At 40.8% G+C, this 18,518-nt stretch overlaps 1 protein-coding gene across 1 annotated transcript; it reads left to right on the top strand.

The window, feature by feature from the left end:
• Positions 1–6,526: 6,526 nt before the first annotated feature.
• kcng1 (potassium voltage-gated channel, subfamily G, member 1) lies at positions 6,527–15,305 on the top strand. Its single transcript, XM_038276030.1, has 2 exons — positions 6,527–7,336; positions 14,084–15,305. Exons 1-2 carry the CDS (start codon positions 6,554–6,556, stop codon positions 14,861–14,863), a joined length of 1,563 nt encoding a protein of 520 aa, XP_038131958.1. The 5' UTR covers positions 6,527–6,553; the 3' UTR covers positions 14,864–15,305.
• Positions 15,306–18,518: the final 3,213 nt, after the last annotated feature.

Here is an 18,518-nt window from a genome sequence, read left to right on the forward strand (position 1 = left end):
CTCTGTTTACAAATTCAAATGAAAGGGAGAATTCAGGATGTACAACATCTGGCTTCATGGGTGGAAGATCCTGATGGCTGTAATCAGCATGGCAAACCAAAGCTGACAGTGCAGGTGCCTAATAACCATTCACTTGACACACCCACACCCCTATTTTAGAAGCCAAGGCCGTCCCACTAAACCGAGCTGGCATTGACAGTTTAACATCTGACAGGATGACTTCCCTCCCCCTGAATTACTGTAATTGATTCAATTAGCGCATACACAGGCCAGGAGTTTAATGCTGCACATTTAAAAGGTTTCCTTTCTTTCCTTTTACTCTTATATATTGTCTTTTTACCTCTAATGTCATCTCTGAGGGTAATAAGTACTTAAACTGTTGGATTTTTTTTCTTTTTTTTTGGCTCTACTGCCAAATACTGCATGAGTCAAATATCTAAAGAATTAAAACGTTCATATTACTCAGTGGGTTTTGTAAATATAGCCTCCTTGGGGAATAGGGCAAGCAGTTACATCAGTGAATTATCTAACACTTTATATTATCATCTTTATAATTTTCTGGCAGTTAGCAGGATATTTCTTTAAACTACCGGTGGGGGGAGGTGGGTGATGCTGCTTATGTCTTTATCCCTTCTTTATCTGTCAGTTGTGCAGGTTTTACGTAACATAAAGGTAAAATGTCAGATGATGAAAAAGCCTTGAAGGGATGTTTTCAATGCCACTTATTTGCCTGTATAAAGGGAAAGTCCTTTCAGCAGGGAATAATCAATGGATCATCATCTATACCTAAAACTAATACATTTGCAGGGATTTAATGAATTTAGCGTTAATCCGTAAAGAAATAAAAACAATAATTTTCGTTGTGATCACTGAGTTCGGGAGCGGCCATTTTTGCCCAAATATAGTAGCCCCTCCCTCCTGCCATCTTCCAGCAGTGACGTCACGGTGCGGTAAGCCTAGCGCCATTCTCCCCGCTTTACAAGCAAAATCAATGGGAACTACTAGACACATCTGCAATCAACAACAATTATTGAAGATTTCCAGAGGACTTCACCATTGAAATTCACCAGAGCTATAGTGAAACTGACAATGCCCACGTGCATGGCAGCTGGATGCTGGAATACATCGGGTAAAAGTGACAAAAAGAAGTCATTTCACCTTTCTGATTCCTGATCCTCCACGGACGGGTTGGTCGTTGGATCGCCAACTTGAAGAGGGAGGATTTGCCATCGAACTTCTGGCAAGAGAAAAAACCCGTAATATGTAGCCAACATTTGGAAGAAGAATGTTTTCAAGATGACTTGGATAATAGCGCGTTGTGACAAACACCAGATACAGCACTGGGACTTGATCAACAGCCGATACCGCACCGTGACGTCACAAACCAGTAGGTGGCAGTAGTGTTCTTTGACAAACATGGATGCCTCCACTAAAGCACATTCAAATGAAAATTACTCTAAATTAAAAACACTGATCATTTATTGAACAGGATGGAATCATTTCATATTTAAAGAACTTTCAGAAGTTTGAATTCTGAATATGACCGGACTTTTCCTTTAAGACAACAAAAAGAAACAGAGAGCACAGAAAAAATTATTTAAAGTTCTTGAATCTACTATCTGTGATGGACTGGCGACCTGTCCAGGGTGTACCCTGCCTCCTATTGATAGCTGGAGATAGGCACCAGCACCCCTCGCGACCCCACTTGAGATTAAACGTGTTAGAAGATAGCCTCGTGAGACCATCCTGATCTCGCAAGCTTTCAAGGTTTCACTCGCAGATCAGTCTGGAGACTCTCCGTTAAAGAAAATTTGGAGCCGTTCACCAAACGAACGTCCAATCAGCGTTGGTTTTGAGGCACAAACTAGCGTTAGCGTGGCTATCGAACAAGTTTTATCGGAATTACAGAGTATTTCTTCACTGAAAGAAGAGCAAAACACTGCTCTGGAGGCTTTTCTCAGAGGAAAGATGTTTTTGCTCTTCTCCTGACTGGTTTCGGCAAGAGTAGCCTGGCTTGTGGTTGTGTTTTCGTCATCGCTCTGTTAGTACGTCATATGCTTTGTTGATCTGACTGGTTTATTTGGCCCGTCTATCACCAACATAGGCCAATCAGCTAACCAGTATTTTCGCCCCTTCCCAAAATTACTTCAACGGAAGGTTTCCAGATGGATATGCGGAGCAAATCCATCTGGTGGAGTCAGGTTAGTTAGAAGATGGGTGGATGGATGAATCTACTATGTAATGCATTAAAGGGACAGTGTGTAGGATTTACCCCCATCTAGTGGTGCACTAAATGAATTACACACCACAAACTCCCCGTTTTTTGTGTGTGGCCCTTCTGAGGGAGATTGATCTTCTGCTCTTTCTGAATGGAGGGGACACATCAACCTTCCCCATCAATATGAAATCAGCTAAATTAAACAAACATGTGTAACATTTCTCTGAAGCTGTGCTAAAAGAGGCCTTTGTTTGTTAGCTGGTATGACTTATGTTACAAATAACTAACAGCTACTGATAAAGGTTGCATTTGAGCTCATCCAGTGTAGGCTAACAAACAAACCAGCCCTCTCTACTGGGAAAACAGAGACGAATTAAACACCCTTGACATATCAACCGAAATAAATGAGGAAAAAAATCTCTCTGAAAGCTGCTGACAGAAGGTTGCGGTCGCCTGTTGTCTGACCTTTGTGAAGAAAAACCTTGTAAAAGCTGCACTGATGTAGACTTTTATTCTCTCCAATTTATTGAGTCTTTTTCTTTTCTGTTTGTGTCTCTTGCCTCTTAAGAGTTCAGATGGTCCTCCGTTGCATCAATAAGTTGAAGGTAGAAATATCTACGGTCATTTTTTTATTGTTTGTAACTCAACACTGACACATTTTCAGATGCTGACATGTGTTCCCTTTCAGCTACTCTGATTTAACATGGCATCTCCCACTGGATGCACTGCACCTTATGTATTTATAAGTAATTCATTCTAAGCTATGGGAACACTTTCAGCTCTGATTAGATGTTATTAAACTCTTGCAGAATACATATTTCTTAGAGCAATACTTGATTTTTACTAATGAAAGCATAAGGTGTCATGCTGTTCAAAAGGAGCTAGATTGGTGGCACACTGTCCCTGTAGATGGAAAATTCTGTTTCTTGCATTTAATTATCAGATTGACCTGATTATTAGTATATTTAAATAAATAAATAATAAACAGCTTTTCCGTACTCTGCCCCTACAACATGGAACAATCTTCAGAAAGACTGAAAGTTTGAAGGATTTGATTCCAATCGGACATTTTAAACGATTGCTCAAAGGTTTGGAAATGAGACCTATGGTTTGTAACTGTTTTATGAATTTCTAATTATAGATAGTGTCAGAGTCTTGGTCTGTTTGTCCCTGTTTTTCTTGGTTTTCCATTTGTTGTCCTCTGCTGCCCTCTTGTGTCCTCCCTTGCTCTGTTTTTCTGGTCTGCCTGCACCTGTTTTCAATTCCCTCGTTAGCTCTCTCTTTGTCTCTGTCCCCTTTAAAAGCCCTCCCTCTTCAGTTCCTGTTTGCTGGATCCTCGTCTAACTTCTGTCTGTGTTCCTCGTCTCTCCCTGGCTTCTAGTTTTGGTTTACCCCTGATGTCTCCTTGGTTCAGGTGCGTTAGTAGTTTTTTGTTGGACTCTGATTCCTGCCTTTGGATCTGTGAACTTAAATAAACCCAATTTAATTCACCTCTGCCTACTGGTCTCTGCATTTGGGTCCTCCAAACAAACACCGTCTCATGACAGATAGATGTAATTGTAAACTGTAATGTAATCTTTTGCCGCTGTCTTGGCAAGGACTCCCTTGAAAAAGAGATTGTTAATCTCAATGGGACTTTTCCTGGTTAAATAAAGGAATAATAATAAAAAAATTACATAATGTTTCATTCATAACAAAATCAAGAGCACAGTTTCCCAAACTCTGCCCCAACCACCACTGTCTAATATCGGCGGACATCGCATGCATGTGTGCATCTCTTTTCTGAACACATCCAGAAAAATAAATCATTTGAATTATTTTTACTAAAGGTCAGGAGCAGAGCTTTAGGAGTAAATCCATGTAGATAACAACTTATTTCTCTTTACTTCCAGTCTTCAGCCTAAAATAAACAAACAGTAAAGCTGCCATTTACACTATAAATCAAATAAATCAAAGTTGATAAAAAAGAAAATGAACACAGCCAGTAGGGAAATCTGTCAGAAGGTTTGTAGACTTAAAAACAAGCACCCACAGAGGAATTTAATAGCATTCTGTGCCGGTCTCAGTCTCCCTGTTATTCAGCGCTAGCCTGGGTGCCATTCCGAACTTAGTCCCGCCCACAAAGTTTGAAGTCGGGAAGTTCGGTCTGGCTCTGCTCCATAGTAGCGCGAGTATTATCGCCCACTGTCAGGCGATCCAATCAAATTGTCAGGGCGGGCTTTATACGATGATGGACAGATGACCAACAGTCACGTAATCAACCACGTGACCAATGTGCGCTTGGGTGACAACAATAATGGCTGCCGCTGGAGAGTTTAGGTGAGTAGATTCTGCTATTAGGTCTTTTCTAGAAGATATCTACAGCAAATTAATTTTAAAAGAGGAACAGAGAAACGCGATCAAGTCTCATCTTCTTATTCTAGGCGTGCAATTGCACGCTTTGATTTTTGTGGACAACAACTATGCCTCGCTTAACATACGTCACGCACTCCGTTGCTCTTATTGGTTGTAGGTCTATCCAATTGAGTGCAGAGGCATTTTTTTTCCTGGTTCGTTCGAAACACGCCCCATAATCACAGCTCTATGGAGCAGTATCAGACTCATATTCTGACTAGAATTGAGTCGGACTACGTCAGGCTAATTCAGCGCAAACATGAATGAGATTTTACAATAAAAGCCGTAATATTTTATGTTACAATTAGGTCATTATTCATGTACACGTTTCGATTTCTTGTCCAGTTTGGACCATTTTCCTTGTTCTAATTCATTTTATAGAGCAGAGGTTCCCAATCTTTCTGGATTCTGACCTAAACTGCTGGATGGAACAGAACATTTCTAAAATATGAAATGTGGAAATGTGAGCCACGTGTAAAAGATGGGAATCACCTGTAAATGTCATTGGTTTTTTTTAGGTTTTTAAAGGTCTGCTGTTCTGTCAGATGAGCATACCCGGTCAGACCAGCATACCCATAGTCAATACCTGTCATGATTTTGTCTAAAGGTCTGACCCAAAATGCTGAAATCCAAACAGAGAGACACAGATGAAAAGTTTGACGGATTTTATTGAAGAAGTTAAGCTCAGTGCAAAGTTGCTCTGAACTCTGCTCAGCCGGAACTGGAAGATGAGGGGAAGACAGACTATTAGTTCAGGCTCAGTGGGAAATTTGATTGGTTGATTTGAAGCAGAGGATCTGGTTGTTGACTCACGTTTCCAGAGAAGTGAAGGATCTTTGACTCCAATCTGTGTGTTGGTTTTCCAGAGTTTGTCTGACTCGGTGGAGGGCGGAACAGGGTTTACCCAGAACTCGGACGGTGTAGGAGAACGGAGACGCTGATTGCCACTCAGATTTCCTGCTGTACTTGAACGGGTCGTGGTGAAGATGATTCCCTTGCTCAGAGAGTAATTTCAACGTCTTCAAAGGAGACTGGATCCAAACCTCCTGTTTGAATCCCTAGCTCAGTTTAAGACTCAATTGATCCCTCCTGGGAGAGGAAGTCCGAAAAAGTCCAGTTTGCAGGATGACTTCCTGCCGAGAGACAAAGACAAAAACAAAATTAAAACTCAGGTACACAAGAACTCAATCTGACTCAGAGAAAACTCAGCTTGGCTATAGTACCCAAAACTGGCAAACACTCTGGTGTCGAGGTAGTGGCAATCAGAAGCTTAAGAGCACTCCGTTAACGAGGTAACTGTCAGCAGGTGTGTGAGAAGGCGGACCAGAACAAGGCGCCTCCTGTTGGTGGAAGGGAGACAAACACAAAAACAAACACACAGACAGGAGCCCTGAAAATACCCATTCATCCCTTTAGTTTTGTATGAAAAATATCATTAAAACCAGCGGTCCCCAAGCTTTTATGCACCATGGACCGCTATATGTCAGACAATATTTTTGCGGACCGGGTGGGGGGGGGCTGGTTTTTTACTTGATCGTATTCAAATCTCCCCCCTACCACCACCACAGCCCGCCATTGAGTCCACCTCTTTGAGACATAAGTAATATGGCAATGTACTGTACATCAGCACTTCGTTGCCATGACGTCAGCTGATTGGTTGTGCAGTTTGCTGAATGTTCAGCCAAGGTTCTCACTACTAACAGGACTGATCTACGGAAGGCCAACTGGTTCAACATCACTGAACGTTGGTGGACGATGTTAATATCATGTATTTATTGTTTACTGCAATTAGTAACATAGTTTTCAGGCTAAAGGAAATTTGGATTAATTACATTTGTATTATCTTTTAAAAACTGTCTTAAAGTAACATATTTTACTCTGTTTTTTTATTTTTAAGGCTGAGACCGAGCTGAGCACAGGGATGTAATCGTGACAGTAAAGATGACCCTGTTGGCAGGTGATGGCTCCGACTACGACTACAGTGCCCTTAGCTGTGCCTCTGATACCTCCCTCGATCAACCCCCCCAACAAGAGGAGGAGGCTCAGAAGGGAGCCTTCTACAAAAGGGCCCAGCTGGCCCCCGAGCTCAGGGCCGTCCCTGACAGCACCTCCCTGTCCGGCGCTAGGAAGATCCATGCTATCATTAACGTGGGTGGCCTGCGCTACCAGATGCCCTGGACCACTTTAGAGGATTTCCCTCTTTCCCGCCTGGGCCAGCTGCATCTTTGTAGCAGTTTTGATGAGATTATGCGCCTCTGTGATGACTACGATGTTGCACACAACGAGTTCTTCTTCGATCGCAGCCCCTGCGCCTTCAGGACCATCCTGACTTACTTGCGGGCGGGTAAACTGCGTTCCCTCAGGGAGATGTGCGCCCTCTCATTCAGGGAGGAGCTGCTCTACTGGGGTGTCCCAGAGGAGAGCCTGGAGTGGTGCTGCCGCCGGCGCCTGCTGCAGCGCGTGGAAGAGTTTGAAGCGATGGAGAGAGTAGAAGAAGAGGATGAACTCTTTGAGGATCTGTTGGATTGTGAGAACGGGAACAGGGAGCGCAAAGTAGAGTCCAGAATCAACTGGTGCATGAGCAAACTGAGAGACATGGTGGAGAGACCTCAGTCCGGCCTGCCGGGAAAGATCTTTGCTTGTTTGTCAGTGTTGTTTGTTACCATCACAGCCATCAACCTCTCCATCAGCACCATGCCAGCTATGAGAGAAGAGGAGGAAGCGGTGAGTAAAAGAGCCTTTTCCATATAATAATAATAATAATAATAATAATACATTTTATTTAAAAGGCGCATTTCTGGACACTCAAGGTCACCATACAAAAAGCATAAAAAACACAGTGTCTGAAACAAAATAAAGACATTTAAAAATACAGAGGCTGTGACAGTGAAATTGATATTTAAGAATATGAAATCTTAAATAGATGAGTTTTGAGTTGCATTTTAAAATGGAGAATGACACCCAGACTTTTAACCTGGGGGGAGGGGGAGATGGAGGAACTATCAATAGTAACTTGGAAACTGTCGGTTGATTTGGTAGCCTCGTGAGACCATCCTGATCTCGCGAGCTTTCAAGGTTTCACTCGCAGATCAGTCTGGAGACTCTCCGTTGAAGAAAATTTGGAGCCGTTCACCAAACGAACGTCCAATCAGCGTTGGCTTTGAGGCGGGTTGAGGTGTGACGCAACGAGAAGCGCGACAGTTCAGTCTAAAGAACATGGCGGCTTCAGCCGATGAAACTAGCGTTAGCGTGGCTATCGAGCAATTTTTATCGGAATTACAGAGTATTTCTTCACTGAAGGAAGAGCAAAACACTGCTTTGGAGGCTTTTCTCAGAGGAAAATATGTTTTTGCTCTTCTTCCGACTGGTTTCGGCAAGAGTAGCCTGGCTTGTGGTTGTGTTTTCGTCGTCGCTCTGTTAGTACGTCATATGCTTCGTTGATCTGATTGGTTTATTTGGCCCGTCTATCACCAACAAAAATTACTTCAACGGAAGGTTTTCAGATCTTCCCAAAAGAAATTTTCTTCTTTGGGGTCTTCCCAAAGAAGAAAATTAAAAAACAATCCACTGGACTTTGCTTCTAACTTTGAAGATGTTTTGCTTCCCATCCAGGAAGCTTTTCAATTCAAAATGTCAGAAATAGCGTTGAGTTCCAGGCTTTAAACTGTAGCCTGTCAAAACCTTGTTTTTGTTTTGAAAACATGCAAATTGAAACAGACAAAGGGGTCCACCCCTTTGGAATGGGGGTCGTTTGGCTTCTTTTGTTGGCCTGCAATGCCCCATACCTGTCTAAGTGTCTTAAAGGGGTGTCGTTAAAGGGAATTGTTGACCTGGCTGAATAGGTGTGGCCCTCCGCTCTCCTGTTAAGGGGTAGGGGCTGCAATGATGGCAGTAAAGGATTAACTCAATTGCTTTATTGTAGGTTTTTGAAAGCTGAAATCTGAGTCCACCCCCTCTGTTTAAGGTTGTTCTTTCTTTCTTAACTGAGATGGCTTCCTTCACGTCCCTCACAAACTTCCTGTCTTCTTTGTCCAAATGTGAACATTCTAGTCCTCAAAAGAATGTCCTTTGTCCATAAGGTGCAGATCTACTGCAGATGAAGAACAAGAACATCTAAGCAGGAATGTAAATATATTAAAACTCTTCTGCTGAAAAGTATTTCTGGATTCTTATATCTAATAAACTTTATAGAATGATGGGAAGTAGACCAATTTATTAAATCTACATATCACACACATCTAAACCAACCATTGTTGATTAAATAAGCTAATAGAAGGAATTAAAATAGATAAACGGGTTCTTTGTCTGATCAGATTCAGAGATTCTGTTTGACCCGCCATGTTTCTGTTGTGTTCATGCCTCATTTTTCTCAATATGTCTCTACGAGGCAGCTTAATTAAAAGTGGCATCAATCTGATTGTAACAGACTGTTTCTGGTTCCGGGCTGCCAGAGAGCAGAGTTTTCATCTTTGGCTGCAGCTCTACCAGCATTCCCTTTAGTTCTGCAGTATTTTCATGATCATGTTATCTTATAAAATGTTTAGATCCGTTAATCTTCCCTCCAAACGTTTTCAAAACAGTTTTAAACTCAACATAAAACCAAAAAAACAAACCAACATTTCTGGTTCATCTCATTGATCTTCAATTGAAGCATGTTAAGGGAATAGTACACCCAAAACATGATTAGCCTTCATTTTCTACTCACCCCCTTGCTGAACAACACTTTGGAGTACTTTTTTGATATCTCAAATGCATCTGGAGATCTGGGAGGCTTCTTGCTGTCTGCTGACATTCAAACAATGGAGGTCTATGGTGACCGAGGCAGAAAGGTCCATGAAAGTGCGCATTCAGCTCGGCAAAGAACTCATGCTCTTCCTCAACACTGAAGTCCTCAGACATTTTTCTTTCGTTGTTTCTTTCTTTGCACAGGTAAATAGCACATTTCTTCTTCTACGCTTGCATTATTGGCAGAGCAGACGCTGAATGCGCACTTTCATCTGGTTTGGTCTGCCGCGGTTTCCGTAGACTCGTGAACGCGCTTTTAGGAAATCCTATACACTACTGTTTAGGCTCTAAAAACATTCTAAATGACTTCGTTTCGAGTAAATTCTGGACGCTACCCACTCAGGACACTTGGAATACATTGGACGAGCAGAATGGAGGAATATTGACACGTTTTTTGTGGACTTTTATGGACCTTTCTGTCTCAGGCACCGTAGACCTCCATTATTTGAATGTCAGCAGACAGCAAGAAGCCTCCCAGATCTCCAGATGCATTTGAGATATCAAAAAAGTACTCCAGAGTGTTGTTCAGCATGGGGGTGAGTAGAAAATGAAGGCTAATCATGTTTTGGGTGTACTATTCCTTTAATCATTCTGTACTTTTAGTAGTATTTTTTATGGTGTATATAATTTAGTTATGTCTGTTTTTTTACTATTTATTCATTTTTATTCATCCTAGCCATTTTATTTGTCCGTCCTAGGCTATCTTTACACACTGTTTTTGGAGTTGAAACCAACTAATTAAAACCACGTCACACTTTTACAGTGAATAAACTACATACTAGTTTTCAGAGATGGCAAAAGTACTCACTTTCCGTACTTGAGTAAAAGTACAGATACTTGTGTTAAAAAATACTCTGGTAAAAGTGGAAGTACTGATTTAACTTCTTTACTCAAGTAAAAGTAACAAAGTACAGGCTTTTAAATTTACTTAAAGTATAAAAGTAAAAGTAGAAACCACTTTTTTCATGCCGTTGCCTACATTTTAAATGGATGTCTGCCAATAGGACTAGATCTCCGTTGTGTTCATTTTCAATCATCTCGTCGTCCATGCTACTATGCTAACGCCACTGCCACCAAGCTGCAATGATTTGCCGCCAATGAATACCGCCGAATCTGTCGATTCATCTTGTAGCGGTGCGTCAAATGCAACGTAGATTCCCATCCAATTAGATTGAATTTGGTATTGATGACGTGAAAAATAATAACGGTAACTCCATTGAAATGATTCAAAACTAAAGTAACGAGCCAATTTTTTAAAATGTAAGGAGTAGAAAGTACAGATATTTGTGTAAAAATGTAAGGAGTAGAAGGAAAAAGTCCCCATAAAAATAAGTAGTAAAGTAAAGTAAAAATATCAGAAACATCTACTTGAGTACAGTAACGAAGTATTTGTACTTTGTTACTTCCCATCTCTGATAACGGGTTCAAACAGGTGCCATTAATGAAGGTAACGAGTGGAGGACAGAGGAACCTCTTACAGAAGAAGTTACAGGTCTGTAAGAGCCAGAAATCTTGCTTGTTTGTAACTGACCAAATACTTATTTTCCACCATATTTTGCAAATAAATTCTTTAAAAATCAGACAATGTGATTTTTTGGATTTTTTTTTCTCATTTTGTCTCTTATAGTTGAGGTATATGTATGATGAAAATTACCGGCCTCTCTCATCTTTTTAAGTGGGAGAACTTGCACTATTGGTGGCTGACTAAATACTTTTTTGCCCCACTGTACTAGTTTTCATGTTTAAAGCTGAAGTCTGTAAGTTTTAAAAAATCACTTTTTTGTCATATTGGCTAAAACTGTCCCTATGCCCAGACAGCAGTACATGTGATATGTAACCTGTGAAAAAAAACTGCTTCAATTGGTCCCGCATACTGCCTGTATTTCAATCTGGAAAGAATAATTCGGGACGAGTCAAAACAACCAATCACAGCCAGAGGAGCGTCTGATGGAGTGTCAATCACAGCTCACACACACTGAATCCCGCCCCCCCCCTTCTGGTCGCATGCGGTGGTCGCATGCGGTCACAGATGCTGTGAGAGGGGTGGAGCTTGGAGGTGGGGCATGAGTGAAGCAGAGAGGGTGGGGGAGTGGCGTGAAACCTGTTTTTCTTCAAATTTTCAGTCGAAGTCTGCTCTCTCCTCAATGTTACAGACTGCAGCTTTAACTTCTAGTGCACAAATAGGAGACTGTAAACAATAAAATAGAACAGAATAGAAAATCCCTTTATTGTCCCACAATGGGGGAATTCTGGTAATCACAGCAGCAAAAAGATTATAGAGAAAATGGTCACACAAATGTGCACCTTAGAAAAATGTGGAAGAATAACATAATTGTGGAGAGTTAAAAGATAAACAATAAAATACTGTCCTGTAAAGTGTTTTAACAATATAAACTGTGCACCTGGAGAATAAATAATATACAATAATATACAATACAATATACTACGGAAGAGGATCAGGGCTAACTGAGCAATACCTCCTTAACGACCGACCCTCAGAATCATAGACAGGTTTCAGGTATTACAGGCTAACGATAGAACCATACATTCATTGGTTACCATTTGCATGTTTCCAAGCGATACAAGGCTTTATAAGACTCAAAATCACTGAGGATCCAGACATTTGAATTGAGAAAGCTTCCTGGAGAGGTGGAGAAACGTCTTCAAATCTTGGAAACCAAGTCCAGTGGATATTTTTTTAATTTTTACGGAAGGACGTACAGTTTATGCCCGGCTTTAGGATCCTTTTGTTTCCCATCTCCTGCACTGAGTCCAGAGGGCATCCAATCACAGAGCTGCCCTTCCTGAACAGCTGATCCAGCCGCTTTCTCTTAGCTACAGATAAACCACTGCTCCAACAGACAGCTCCATAGAAGATGGCTGATGCCACAACAGATTCATAGAAGGTCTTTAGGAGCCCCCTACACTCCAAAAGACCTCAGTCTCCTCAGAGTCCAGTCCAGTTTGTTATTCAGATGAACACCTAGGTACTTTTAAGAGTCCAGTATCTCAATGTCCGTTCCCCGGATGTTCACCGGTGAAGGGACATTGTCTCTGCCATTGTCTCTGCCATTGTCTCTGCCATTGTCTCTTGGCCCCTCCAAAAATAAATTTTGTCTTGGGCCCCATGGAGGCTTGGGCCAGCCCTGGATATAGTTTAATCATTCAGGTTTTAAAGCTGCTATTAATGATGTTGAAGTTAAGCTGTCCTTTTTTAATCTTCCCAACATTTTCTTTGCATCTTTTAGCTCCAGCCACAACAGAGTATTGTTGTTCAGTAGAAACGTACGAACAATTTTTATTGCGATTTGTGACATAATGAAAGAAAAATCTACCAGAATATGAAACACAAGAGGATGCTGAAGGAAAATTTGATTTTTTTTTTCTCCCCCAGAGTTAATAAAAGCAAAAACAGAAGGGAATTGGCTGGAGAGGCTGCCAAGTGGTGGACAGTAGCGCTGATAGAGCTGGCAGATTGTGTTCAATATGGGAGAGCACTCCTCTAATTCCTCCCTTCATCTGGACTAATGATTATAGTTGCCAAAAAATAATAATTTTTAGCTAGAAATTTCTCAAAACCTAAAAGGAGAGTAAAGGCACATGGAAACCAAACAAACTGGAACCTCTTAGTAGTAAAATCGAAAAGAGTTACAGTGATAGAACATAATGAGCGTCATGCTCTGTGGCTACTTTACTTCAGATGAAGCGGAGGTTTTTGTCAGTTTTGACCCAAACTCTTAGATAAAGAAAGATTTGATCATATTTTTGGACTTAGAGTGAACCAATCTAATTTAAACTGTATTTAAACTGTGTGAAAACTTATTTTCATCAGTCTTTCATGTTGCTCTGTTGTGTTAAGCTGCAGATGTTGAGATGTTTAAACCATACAGCAACGATTTATTTACTGACAATCTAAGAGATTTCTTTTAAACGTGTTTCACCTTAAAATTTGAAAAAACAGCCCTGCTGAAAGAATCTCTGACTTTCAAACAGTTAATTTGGATTAAATTTCTTTAGACACACTCAGCAACACACAGGAGCTCTTTCAAGCTGGGCACCATTTCATTCACAACACCTGTCCCATCAATGAGGAATCAGAATCAGAAATAATTTAATAATCCCAGGGAGAAATTACTTTCGTTACATCTCTCCACCTGTAATAGAATAACTATAGGACCAGTTTGATATAACACAATTTCATACAATATATATAATTAGGGGGTCCCTGCTCCATCTTGCCATCAGTTTGGGGGTCCTTGGCCTGGAAAATGTTGAAGACCCCTGATCTAAAATGAATAAATCATTATTATCAGGGTATAACAGCTTTTGAATTATTGACAGAAAATTTTAAGAACTTTTTAAACCTTTTTTCTTTTATCATATCATAGGGCTAAATTGCTTTAAGCTGCTTTTTGCCCTGCTAAATGAAAACCGTATTTAAAAAGCTTGTTTATATCGAACAAAGGTTCCTTTATCTGACATAAAATGCTGATTATCATCAAAAATGTAAGAAAAACAGAAGAAATCTGAAGAAGCGGGAAACATTTCCTTCACAGTCCTGTTTAATATGAACTCCATGTTATCCACTGCTGCTTTGGCTCTGGGTTTAATGTTGATGTGGCTCCCTCTAGTGGCTGAGGCCTGTTAATAACTACAGCAGGATTTTCTTTCTGCTTTTTTCTTTAGGGCACATGTTCCAAGATGTGTTACAACATCTTCATCGTAGAGACCGTCTGCGTGGCCTGGTTCTCCTTGGAGTTCTCCCTGCGCTTCATCCAGGACCGCAGCAAACTCACCTTCTTCAGGAAGCCTCTCAACCTGATCGACGTGGTGGCCATTCTGCCCTACTACATCACGCTGCTGGTGGACAGCACGTCCAAGGGGGAAAAGCGTCTGGGCTCTGGCAGCAGCTACCTGGACAAAGTGGGCTTGGTGCTCCGCGTGCTGCGGGCGCTGCGCATCCTCTACGTGATGCGGCTGGCTCGCCATTCGCTGGGCCTTCAGACCCTCGGCCTGACGGCGAGGCGTTGCACCAGGGAGTTTGGGCTGCTCCTCCTTTTCCTGTGCGTGGCTATTGCTTTGTATTCACCGTTGCTGTACCTGATAGAGAACGAAATGGCCGCCACACAGGAGTTCACAAGCATCCCTGCAACCTATTGGTGGGCTGTGATCACTATGACAACAGTAGGTTACGGCGACATGGTGCCCAGGAGCATCCCGGGTCAGGTGGTGGCTCTCAGCAGCATCCTGAGCGGTATCCTCCTGATGGCGTTCCCTGTCACCTCCATCTTTCACACCTTCTCCAGGTCCTATGTGGAGCTGAAGCAGGAGCAGCAGAGGATCCTGCAGAGGAGGACACACTTTCTGCTGCGCAGCCGCATGGCCGGCCTGGGCAGCAACCTCTCCTTAGAGAGTGACATCCTCTTCCCCATAGCGCCGGCTGAAACCAGAAATATGGACAACTGAGGGATGAGTGTGACTAAAAAGGGGATCAAACCATAAAAGGACATGTGGAAGACATGATGAGGGAAGATCAGTATGGAGTGCTTTTTGTAAAGTTAAGCAGTCTAAAATTAGGAGCAATATTTATGTTTACAGGTGTTGCATTTGGTAGCACAGCTGCCTTTCAGCAACAAGGTGCTGGGTTCAATTCCCGGCCCAGGGTGTCATGATTTTACTAAAGGTCTGACCCAAAATGCAGAAGACCAAACAGAGAGACCAGGGAAAAGTTTAACAGGTTTATTGAAGAGTTAAGGCTCGGTGCAGAGTTGCTCTGAACTCAGCTCGACCGGAACTGGAAGGTGAAGGGAAGACAAACGATTAGTTCAGGCTCAGTGGGAAATTTCAATCGTGGATTTGGTTGTTGACTCACGTTTCCAGAGAAGTTGTAGGATCTTTGACTCCAAACTGTGTGTTGGTTTTCCAGTATTATTCTGATTCGGTGGAGGGCGGAACAGGGTTTACCCAGAACTCGGATGGTTGTTGGTGAACGGAGAAGCTGATTGCCACTGAGATTTCCTGCTGTACTTGAACGGGTCGTAGTGGAGATGATTCCCTTGCTCAGAGAGTAAACTCAACGTCCTCTCAAGGAAACAGGATCCAAACTTCCAGTTTGAATCCCCAGCTTGGTTTGAGGCTCAGTTGATTCCTTCAGGAAGAGAAGGTCCGAAAAGCTCCAGTTTGCATGATGACTTTCTGCCGAGAGGCAAAGACAAAAACCAAGTTAAAACTCAGCTTGGCTAGAGTACCCAAAACTGGCAAAACAAAAACTCAGGTTAGACTCTGCTAAACTAAGCATGGCCAGAGTACCCAGTATTGGCAAACACTCTGGCGTCGAGGTAGTGGCAGTCAGCAGCTTAAGAACACTCTGTAACGAGGTAATCATCATCAGGTGTGTGAGGAGGCGGACCAGAACCGGGCACCTCCTGCTGGTGGAAGGGAGAACAACACAAAAGACAAACACACAGACTGGAGTCCTGACACAGGGTCTTTCAGCGTGGAGCTTGCATGTTCTACCTGAGCATGCGTGGGTTCTCTCCAGGTACTCCGGCTTCCTCCCACAGTCCAAAAAGCATGACTGTTAGGTTAATTGGCTTCCCTAAATTCTCCTTAGGTGTTAGTGTGAATGATTGTTTGTCTCTGTGTTGCCCTGCGATGGACTGGCGACCTGTCCAGAATGAACCCCGCCTCTTGCCTGTAGACAGCTGGAGGTAGGCACCACAGCGCCGCTTGGGATAAGCATGATGGGAAATGGATGGATTTATGGTTATTAGGCGTATTTAAGAGAAAAATTCCATTTAGTTTATTTATATAGCACCGATTCACAACACACGTCATCTCAAGGCACTTTACAGAGACAATTCAATCAGATCATACATTCACATTGATTCAAAGTGTTTTATCTAAGGAAAACCAGTTGATTGCATCGACTCGTTGACTGGAAGGCAATCCCTCACACCAAACATGCTTGTAACGACAGTGGAGAGGAAAAACTCCCTTTTAACTGGAAGAAACCTCCAGCAGAACCAGGCTCAGTGAAAATAAGGGCGTTATTTTTTTCCAAGTCATATAATCACTGTGTCATTCATTCAGTTATAAACATTTCACTTTGTTAAATAACTGATTACTTTGGAGCTAAATATTTAGTTTGCAAAGTAAAAAAACTTGATTGTTAAATAAATATTTAGCTCCAAACTAAATAATTGGTTTGTTAAATAAATATTTTATTTGGAGCTGAATATTTATCTCACAAACTAAATCTTTACCTCCAAACTAAATAACTATTTTAAAAACTAAATATCAAATTTGCAAACTAAATGTTTAGTTTGGAGCTAAATATTTAGTTAACATACTAAATATTTAATTTAGAAAATATTTATTTAACAAAGTAAGATTTTTTTAGAAATAAATGAATGACACAGTGATTAAAAGACTTGGAAAAAAATAACCCCCTGACCTTATTTTTCTCTTAGAAAATGCTAAATAAAGATGAATATTGCTCCTTATTTTTGACTGCTTTAGTTTACAAAAGGCACCCCATAGATCAGTGCCATGCAGAAGTATTCACACCCAGTAATTTTTTTTTTTTTTATATATAAATTTGTTACGTTTAAACAACAAACTGCTGCTTTATTTTCTGTTAGTCCAACAGAAAGAAGTGCAAACCTGTGAAATGAAGTGAAAATGTTACTATTCTCTCCTCTTTTCTTCATTTAAATGTGTTAAAAGTACATTTATGGAGTGAATTTAATCGATTATTGTTGCAACAAAAAGAATGTTTTGTAAATGGAAATTTACAAAACGGAGAAAAATAATGCAATCCATAAATGAAACTTTGAGAAACGTCTTAATCACTTTGCTTTTTCACAGATTTTATGCCTTCAAACTGCCTTTATGATGTATTGAAATTTGAACATTATTGTATTTTGAACAAGATGCAACAAGCAAAAAATAGGAAGAAAATTAACATAAATAATAATAAAAAAACAGTAGCTGGTGTTAAAGGTAATGTAAAAGTTCAGAAACCTCACATAAAGACATAAAATATCAGGACTTCCAGATTTAAAGGCAAATCACAGCAGACAGTCAGAGTTTAAAATTAGACCCTGATCTTTAAACCCGTCAGAAACACATGAAAAGATTAGCAACATTAATGAGTGATTGATCCCAAAATAAACTAAATGTGTTTTCCATTAACTATATACTTACCTGATCTCTGAATAGCTGCTATTACAGAATTTTCCTCAAGCAATAGCAGCATTACCCTCATAGGAATATTGCTTAAAACAAGTAAAGTACAACTACTCCTTAAAGCACATCTTTTTCTAAACATTACTCAAGTAGATAATAACTGAGTTAGTATAACTAGTTATTATCCACCTCTGGAGTAACAACCAAAAATCTCTTCCTACAGATCAACCCTAACTAAAGTATATAAATTATTGTTAATCGAAATTCCTTAAAAGAAAATGGAAGCCATCAGAAGTCACAGAGGTAATAATGATGCCATGTTTGCTTCGTTTTTCTTGTGTAAATGAAGCTAAGAACATCAGAGTTTTTAGGGGTGTCAGAGCTAAATACACGCATGCCCCCGTTCTCTGATTCCTATTAGGGAAAGACTTTGAAAACTGTGTTTTTACTTTGTTTTTCTATTTGTGTTGGTCTAATAAGCAGAATTTCCACGTAACACAGTATGTGGTTATAACTTTATTAAAGTATTGTAAAAGGTTTAGTTTGGGGAGTAAAACGAAGCAAAAACAAGAATAAAAAGCAATGTATGGTTTTTCTCGAGTAGAGAAGCAGGTTGCTGTGTAGCATGAGAATGACTGGTAAACCAAACAAAAAAAACAAAACAACATTAAACCATCTATCACACACATTTCAGTTGAACAGTTGGAGGCCTTTGCAAAGTATAAAAATAGTCCAAACCTCTTTATTTAATCAAAATGTTAAAAATAAAAATCAATTAGTTGCATGTGTCTGAATATGCAGTCAATTCTGCAGTCAAATAAGGGTTTTTTACATAACAGCAAGCTTTTGCATCTATTTCACTAATAGGCATGTGCAATCATAGGGGGTCAAGGATCAGCCTTGTTCTTAGCTGACCCTCCATTGCATCATC

Source organism: Cyprinodon tularosa, unplaced genomic scaffold (assembly GCF_016077235.1).
Source record: "Cyprinodon tularosa strain WSP-4 unplaced genomic scaffold, ASM1607723v1 ctg99, whole genome shotgun sequence".
NCBI classification, from domain to species: Eukaryota; Metazoa; Chordata; class Actinopteri; order Cyprinodontiformes; family Cyprinodontidae; genus Cyprinodon; species Cyprinodon tularosa.